This window comes from Engystomops pustulosus, chromosome 6 (genome assembly GCF_040894005.1).
Source record: "Engystomops pustulosus chromosome 6, aEngPut4.maternal, whole genome shotgun sequence".
In the NCBI taxonomy this organism is placed as follows: Eukaryota; Metazoa; Chordata; class Amphibia; order Anura; family Leptodactylidae; genus Engystomops; species Engystomops pustulosus.
In genome coordinates, this window is record NC_092416.1 from 14,447,003 (window position 1) to 14,456,374 (window position 9,372).

The 9,372-nt window shown below is 40.2% G+C and overlaps 1 protein-coding gene across 1 annotated transcript; it reads left to right on the forward strand.

The window, feature by feature from the left end:
• The first annotated feature begins 3,942 nt into the window (after positions 1 to 3,942).
• On the forward strand, positions 3,943 to 8,698 carry LOC140134594 (uncharacterized). The gene is made up of 5 exons (XM_072155027.1): positions 3,943 to 4,020; positions 5,361 to 5,474; positions 6,904 to 7,050; positions 7,994 to 8,134; positions 8,414 to 8,698. Exons 1-5 carry the CDS (start codon positions 3,969 to 3,971, stop codon positions 8,599 to 8,601), a joined length of 642 nt encoding a protein of 213 aa, XP_072011128.1. The 5' UTR covers positions 3,943 to 3,968; the 3' UTR covers positions 8,602 to 8,698.
• The last annotated feature ends 674 nt before the right edge of the window (positions 8,699 to 9,372 follow it).

The following is a 9,372-nucleotide window of genomic DNA, read 5'->3' on the forward strand; positions in this document are numbered from 1 at the left end:
TGGCAAAATAGCAACCAATCAGGGCTCAGCTTCTAGATATCACAGCAGCAGCAGACAATGGCTCCTGTATATGGTGATTACTAAGTGTATTTTGGAAAGCGTGGGGCGAAAATTTCAGCTCTAAACGGAGTCTATGATGTTCCCTGAGTCACAGAAAACTGCTGTGCAAAATTTGGTGATTGTCAACGTGACGGTGCAGATTCCTTTACCAGATATACACACATACACACACACACTTATACATGCACACACTCATGCATACATACACACACATACATACATACACACACATACATGCACACACACATACATACATACACACATACATGCACACACTCATACATGCATACACACATATACATATACACACACATACATGCACACACTCATACATACATACACACATACATGCACACACTCATACATACACACACACATACATGCACACACTCATGCATACATACACACACATACATGCACACACTCAGATACATACACGCACATACATGCACACACTCATACATACATACACACACATACATGCACACACTCATACATACAAACACACACATACATGCACACACTCATACATACAAACACACACATTCATGCACACACTCATACATACATACACACACATACATGCACACACTCATACATACATACATACACACACATACATGCACACACTCATGCATACATACACACAGCTTAATATATTAGATTAGAAAATATTAATCTACAAAATCATACATGAAGCGAGGAAAGTTTGACTTATCTAGACAGCATCGGATTGCATACAGGGTTGACATGATTTCTACATTTGCAGTTTCCAGTTCACATTATTCTTAATCTTGAAAACAATTTGCTATAATTAACCCTTTATAGGTGCTTCGGACCCTACCATATAACATATGATGCCATAACTTTGCATGATGTGAATAGAGCTTTGATTCTTTAAATAGCCAAAGGGCCAATGACTGTAATTTGTTACAGGGTCTGTCAGTCTGGTATGCCTGGACATGTCACACCTCAAGGCACTTTATTTTTACTTCCTTCTCCATCGAGGACTCAATGACAAAGACCGATGGAATGTTTTGAGAGCAGTGAAACTGAAGGGCACGCCTTAGAGAGAGCATCACATCCCTTATGAAAAAGATATAGGATTTCTTGTCATTGTAGGGAAGTTATTGGAGCAATATCCCACAAATTGTACAAGTCCCATAAAAGTGATTAACAGTCACTCATGTTGACCCCATGGGAAATTTTTGGATAAAAAAGAAAGACAAATTGAAACACTCAAAAAAGATTTATAAAAAATAAAACTAAAAAATTGAAGGCATTTGCAACACACCTGCCAACGTATAGGCAAAGGGGTAGTTGCTAATAAGGCCCTCTACCTGTCAGGATCCATCTGGTGAGACTATACAACTCACCCAAGGGATAATGCAGGGAGATCTCAGGTAATCTGTAGCCTCTGCCTGGAAAGGCAATAGTTAAATGAGTGTGAGATGTTATCCAGTTACGTGGCTGTATTGCAAACTGGAGTGTGATTGGAGAGATGCTACCACCTGACCAGGGCAAGTATAAAACCCCCTGTGCAGGGGAAGCACATGGCCCAGACCTCATGCTCCTTCTCAGCAGTTTGTCTTCTTTGCCTGTCTGCAGTCCAGACCATATGGTCTGAGTGAAGAGAGAGATAGATTGGGTAGCACACCTTTAGTGCTGCCACAGAAACCAATCCCGGGACATGAGTCAGGAGACTCTAATCCAGAGCTGAAGCTTCTACAGTTTGGACACAGCTCCATCTCCATTCTCCGAGCCTGCGTCTACTACCAGGATGGTTCTTTATTCCTAGGGACCATTCCATTACCAGAATCCTTTAGGCTTGTTTCCTGCTACCTGCTGTTCAATAAGGAACAGTGAGTTGATTTGCACAATGTTGCCTTCATTTGATCCATAGATACGGCTGTTACCACCACGGGCTCCCCATCCATCACCCAGTGATTCATCCTGCAGACACTTTAGGGGTTTCCCCAGGGAGAACCAGTACATCAGCCTCTCCTTCCATATTTCTTGCACACACCACCTGCTGGAGAGCTGCCAGGCTGTAGGACAGCGCTCCGGTCCCCATATCAAGCATTGTGACCATAGCGTGCCCTAGGCCGCAACCACCAGCCACTCCGGTATTCTGGGCCCAAGCTTCCTCCAGGCCCCAAGAAAAAGCGAGGCCCTGGTTGCAAATTCATACAGTGAAATGTAATATTTGGTTCTTAAGGTATTAAAACGTTATTCCAGGACAAGGTTATTCACAACTGAACCACAGTAAAGTTTGAACACTTCAAGATTATCCTTTGCATCCTTCATACTATGGAATTTTCTACCAAATTGTGTCAGACTTTCCCCTCACCATCTAAAGCTTAAAAGCAGACCTTAAAACCCATCTGATAGAATTACCCACAGCTTATGGATGGCAGCAATGACAGCCGTGTGCATGAGCCCATAGAAAGTTATGGGGTCGTATGTAGAGATGAGCGAGCATACTCGTCCGAGCTTGATGCTCGTTCGAGTATTAGAAGACTCGAAACGGCTCGTTGCTCAGACGAGTATTTCGCCCGCTCGAGAACAAGCTTTCTAAGGATCATTTAAGTGAAGAACACAGTGAAGATGTTTCCGTACATCTGCTAACTTATCAGAAGACATGAGTGCAGAAAGATGTTCTTCACAATAGGATGTGAAGAACAATATGTGTGAAGAACACATTGCAGATGTGTAACACGGGTCATTCTCCTTTTTGAAGTTCCACGAATATTCCATTGAATTAAAAAAAACTAAGCAACAGGACTGACTTCCTTATTTCTCAATAAAATTACACATTTTATTGCAGAGCCTTGGTCCCCATGAAAAATGCTCGAGTCTCCCATTGACTTCAATGCGGTTCGTTATTCGAAACGAGCACTCGAGCATCGGGAAAAGTTCGACTCGAGTAACGAGCACCCGAGCATTTTAGTGCTCGCTCATCTCTAGTCGTATGCTATGCCCCTAAGCAATGGCAGCCCCTACAAGGCCTAACACAGCCCAGAATGTCCAAGATCTCCATAGTAGCAGGACTTTACTGATTCGTCCAACAGGCTAGCTAGTCCTCCAATAGGAGTCTATGGAGCTATGTCCTATGCTCTATTGACATCTGACTTCCAAAACCCACTAGTATAGAGGAGCTATCCTGTATTCTACAGGTCTTATTTATATAGGTTTTATTAGGTTAAAATAGATTTTTTTTTAAAATGTTTCCATTTTGGCAAATTCTGAGGCTTATAACTTTCGCACACCTTGGTGCATGGAAAAAAAGATAAGTTAGATCAAAAGATTACCATTCTGTATGCAGAGCTGTGTCCCGATTCCAGTGCTAATGGCCGGTGAAGAGTGGTCCCTTCTCCCTCACCCTCGAGAAACCACTTTGTCATACATCAATTTCTAATAAAAAAACCTCCCAAGTCCCACATGCCACCCCCCCCCCCCATCGCATCCACCCTTAGGACATACACGTCTGCCCCACTCCTCACTGGCCAGGAACAGGGCTCCTGATGACAGGTTCCCTTTAAAGGCTAAACCTTTTCATTTTTTAATTGAATATTTTTATAAATACTGTCAATTCCAGTACTGTATATAAAGAGAAGAAATAAGTAAATACATTGGTAATGTATCAGGCTATGACTATAACCTTGACCTGTTCCCACCATTCATCTGCTGTGGGGTAAACAAAGAGAAGGAAAAACTAAGACACACTCCCTTACTTTGTCAAGAAATAGGTCTGAAGGATAAATAGGAACTTCCATTTCTTGGCGAACAGGTTTTCTTTTGTCATTATTGAGATCTCACGTCCCACCCACCTAAAAATTAATAAATAGGGAACCTCAGCTATGACTTCACACAACCCTAGAATACAACCTGTCACCAAGACTTCGAGGATGGGCTCCCCGGTTAATATTCTGGTCCTTCTCTCAGCTCTAGCAGCAACAAGTAAGACTTTACTGTCTTTATATATTGATTCATATTATTATTATTATTGTTATTATTATTATTATTATTATTATTATTATTATATAACTTTTTATCATTCTTATTATCTGGCTTTACTTTGTTTATTGTGTTCTATTGTTACTATTTTTTGTTCAAGCTTTTTAATGTATCCTTTGATCAGCAAATGCCTCTAATAATGCACCAATACAATTTTTAATAAATCTTTGAATTATAAAAAGTTATATATAGAAGTTATGATTATTATTATACATTATCTTATATATTTATATAGCCACAAACTAAATGCTTAGACATAATGATTAATAATGTCAGGTTAAGAAATGCTTAAAACAAAAAGAAAAATTATAAGTCTGTGTTTGTGTGGGGTTTCCTCCGGAACCTCCGGTTTCCTCCCACACTCCAATAACATACTGGTGGGCTGATTAGTTTGTGAGCCCCACTGGGGACAGGGACTACCATTTGGTAGTCTGTGCAGTGCTGTGTAATCTGTGTGCGCTATATAAATACAGGAATTTTTATTATTAATCATTTTAATCAGTATTATGAATATAGACAATGCAGGTAATCATTTTAATTATTATTATAAAAAACATAATTAAAATTAGTGATGAGCCAATCGATTCATTCGGTTCATAGAGTCAATGCAAATCTGGCAAAGGTAGCTTCCAACAAATCTTTGATAATGATCAAATGGGCGCGGGATAAATGTTAAATTTGTAAACAAAAAAAAAAAAAAAAAAAAAAAAAAAGGAACAAAACAAGATTGGATCTTTTAAATAAAATTGGTGATTTTGTGGACGAGAACGGTTTATATATCAGTTTACGCAAAAATTTGACCTATAATTTGACCTATAAGATAACAGGTAAATAACGAGTGTGAAGCCAGTGCGTGCCGGGATCGTTGGAATATTTATTCTATTTTGACCCCGAAACCAAATCTTTTGAAAAATTTGACAAGTTTCTATGAATCGAGTCTTGTATGATTTGCTCTTCCCTAAGCTTTCTGAATGCTTTACTATAGTCCCAGACTGCAATGATCAGCTGTAAGGTGTCTGTAATGAAGCTTTATTGATAATCCTTGGTCCCATTACAGCAAAAAATGTTTGAACTCCAATTGTCACTGGGGCCAAATTTTTTTTGTCTGGATCTACAATGATAAAATATACAGTTTCGACTTACATACAAATTCAACCTAAGAACAAACCTCTGGACCCTTTCTTGTACGTAACCCGGGGACTGCCTGTAATAATAATATGATAAAATAATGATTATAATAAATGAAAAATATGAATAATACTAAACCCTATTACTCTTCTTAGGTGCGGCTCTCTCGTGTGTAGAGTGTTCATCTTCGTCCTCCACCTGCACCGGCAGCAGTGTGACTTGTACTTCAGGTTACATGTGCGGATCCGAATACACAGAAACTGTGGCTGGTGAGTTCTGCTTTTGTTCTGTAGTTGTTTGAGTTTTGTGTATGATAAGTAAAGATACAAGGTATAAGAAAAGTTCTGTAACTGTCTAGTACATGTTACTAGATTACTATTTTCACTATCCCTGCTTGCTGTAAGTGAGAGGACTTTTCCTTTGTTGAGACCTGGAGGCAATACTGTAATGTAATACTGTTTGTGATTAGAGATGAGCGAGTATACTCGTCCGAGGTTGATGCTCGTTCGAGTATTAGAGTACTTGGAACGGCTCGTTGTTCGGACGAGTATCTCGCCGGCTCGAGATCGAGCATTTAATTAAGAAAAGACAGTGAAGAACAGTGAAGAATACAATTAAAACAGTGAACACAGGATCATTTAAGTGAAGAACACAGTGAAAGAACACAGTGAAGAACACATTGCAGATGTTTCCATACATCTGCTAACTTAGCCGAAGACACAAGTGCCGTCAGTGAAAACAACTGCAAACATCTGCAATGTGTTCTTCACTGTGTTCTTTCAGTGCTAACATCTGCAATGTGTTCTTCTTTAGTGTTCTTCTTTCAATGTGTTCTTTCAGTGAAAAATGCTCGAGTCTCCCATTGACTTCAATGGGATTCGTTATTCGATACGAGCACTCAAGCATTGGGAAAAGTTCGACCCGAGTAACGAGCACTTCAGCATTTTAGTGCTCGCTCATCTCTATTTGTGATTGATTCTTCAGTCTCTAGATAAGAAGCTTTCACCTGGTTTCTGGAGCACCATTTTCTTGAAACTTTTTAGGGTCCATCTAATTCTAGGCTCTGCCACTTGGTGTGACAAGGTGAAGCCCACCCCAACCCTTCTCAGTCTTGATATATCACCCTTCTGCTTGTACTAGATTAAGCCAAGAGAGGGAAGTAGATTTTTGGGAAGGGCTTCCACTAGATGGAGCAGAGAGAGAGGATGTAGGTCTTCATCATGCCCTTACTTCATTCTCCATACCAGATGGTCCCAGTGAATCTGTATCTGCTGTTGTACAATCCATATAGAACCAAATTCCCTCCTGGCTATTCATAGATTAGATCCATAAATCGTTGAAATGTGAGTCCCCATTACACAAAACCCCCAGATGGATCGGTTGTTTCTACTGGCATCAGAACCTACATCGTTGATGGATTTAGTAATAGAAGGCTTTGTCCTATTCATTAGCCTTGTCAGAGAACGTCAACTTGACACTTGACCAGAGGACTTGTTATGCCCAGTCTTACATTGACAACTTTGTTTCACCTGTTTCCTGTATAGAGAAGTTATAGGTAGTTTTCACTGTGCTCAAAAACCCCTTGTGGTCTCTTGGTGCACCTCGGGGGCCTTTTCTGGTCAATTATCTGACAACCTTTCAAAAGGGAGAATTTTATTAAGAGCATTTAGCATAATAAATTGTTCTACTAATTCCTAGGTGGATCGACATCAGTATCTTTGACCAGGTCATGCGTAGCTTCATCCCAATGTAGCTTCACTGCCAGTTTGACTACATCACAAGGAAAAATACGGATGGCAACTTCCTGTTGTAACAATGACAATTGTACTGCTGCTCTTCCTACACGTAAGTCATCCATTTTTTTTTACAATTTTTTGCATATACACATGTGTCTGACCTTAAAATTCCCCTCAGCTGCACAAATCATTTGGTTGACCATCTAACATAACCACCAGTTTCAGTAGGGGGTACCTTAAGCCCACCAGATAAAATTATTTTGGGTGTACAATGGAGGAGAACCCTTCAAAAATAGAACCTGGTAGCTTCTAAACATGTTGTCTTCTTCTCCTTTTATCAGAAACCCTCAGTGCTGTAGCGGCCAGGCTCTGAGATTACAGGGAGGAGGAGGAAACTGAGATGTCCTGCTGCAGTGGAACAACAGTCTGTAAATTCAAGGCACTGAGGGATTCTGTAACACACCCATAGACCTTCTGGCTCAATAGCATAATTAAAAAAGTTGATTTTAGAAGGAAGGAGGCCATGGATAACAAATATAAGAAGATACCACAGCCCATGTGCCTGGATCTATGAATACATGTCCCTGGTTTCTCATGATGGATTTGATGGTACATTTCCTCTAAGTTGGTGGGTGGAGACCTTGCCCATGTGATGTACCGCTCCCCTCCCCCTTTGCATAAAGCTTCTATGTAATCTGACACCTCCGTTACCTTCTGTCCATCTTACTAGCGAGATGGAATTGAGGTGAAAATTATACTTTGTTCACATTACAATTCTTTTATTCATTTGTATTAATTGTTTATGCAAAATTACATGTCCCTTAAATAATGGTAATTAATTGGATTTAAAGGCGATTTTGGCCAACATCTTTCTATATGGTGTGATAGAAAATGTATGGGAAATATTAGGATAGTGATTAGGTCTCATTGTTGAGGGAAAGACCATGGACAACCCTTCACCAAGGAACCTTCTCATACTGTAGGTCCACAAATGACACAACAAAACTAGACCTCTTTTCATTTGTCTTTTCATTTTTCCTCTTTTGTTCTAGTTCCAGCACAAAGCTCTAACTCTAATGGAGTGACCTGTCGTTCCTGCGTATCTGCTGACTCTACCTGGTGTTACACGTCAGACACCATACAATGCACGGGCAACGAGACTATGTGTATTCTCCAAACAACACAAATAACAGGTACTTACCTTTTTCATTGGAATTTAAAGGTTTCTTTCTGACTCTTCTATTCTAGGCCAGATATGATATGCCTTTTAGGGTGAGGGCAGCTTGGCATTTGTTGTCCCTGGTTGAAGAAATAAGATGGACATGGAACAATCACATATGAAGTAGTTTCAGGCTGCTTATTGGCATTGAGGGCTCCCAATAGCAGGAACATGTGAAAACTTAACTCAGATGATGAATCGCATTTTCCTGTCTACTAAATTTCTAAAATTTGGATTTGTGGTCTTCTTTCAGGATTACTCTCCACAGCCGTTCGGGGGTGCTCAACAAAATCTCTCTGTGACCTGGGCAGCCAGTCTACAAGTGTTGAAGGAACAGCAATCAAAGTCCAGTTCATCTGCACCAGTGGTGGAACAAGAGTCCATGAGGTCCTCCTGACTCCGGCCATTGTGTGTCTTCTACTGCTGAAAGTCTTCTTCTAACACTTGATAGTGATGATTGCTGCCAAAACCAATGATGTTTTTTACATTTTTCCTTTCATTGTAAAGTTTTATTTTAATAAATGTTGGATGGAAATGATCCAAGTGCAGTAATAACTTCATTTTTCAATAATAATCACCCCCTCACACCACAAAATAACATCAACATCTCACATTGGAACACAAGTTTTCATATATATATATATATATAATACTCTTTTAGATCAGGTACACATGTAGCATAATTATTGCTGATTGGTCACAACAGAACCATTGGCAGCCAACCAATAGTGATTTATACCAATCATGTCCACTTACCGTATATGTCTTCATACAAAAAGCAGAAGATTCCTAACCTTGAGTCATGAGGCTTTTGGCCCACAAGCCGTCACTTACATACTATGTAGGACAGTGACAGTGCCACCAGGATGTCCTTCTATATTCTGGGATATTTAGCTTTATGTGGGGAAACAATGTTGAATGATGTATGTTAATGACCTCTGAAGTGGAGAAAAGTCACTCTAGGCCGAATCTCGTGGCTTTTAAAATGTTTCATAAGAAAAGAACATAATTATTGGCTACCAACAACACATAACCACGGTCAGATCAGCTGGAAGGGACACCGTGTCTGCTGGTCCTTCCACCCTCCATGCTGACAATGGTAGCGGTCTTTACCGAGTTTCTGTGCTTCTCCACGCTGGCTCTGCTCCCTGTCCGCAGCAAGTTACCCCTGCTGCACACTCGGGGCAGTGGGCATCCAGGACGTGTGCACTT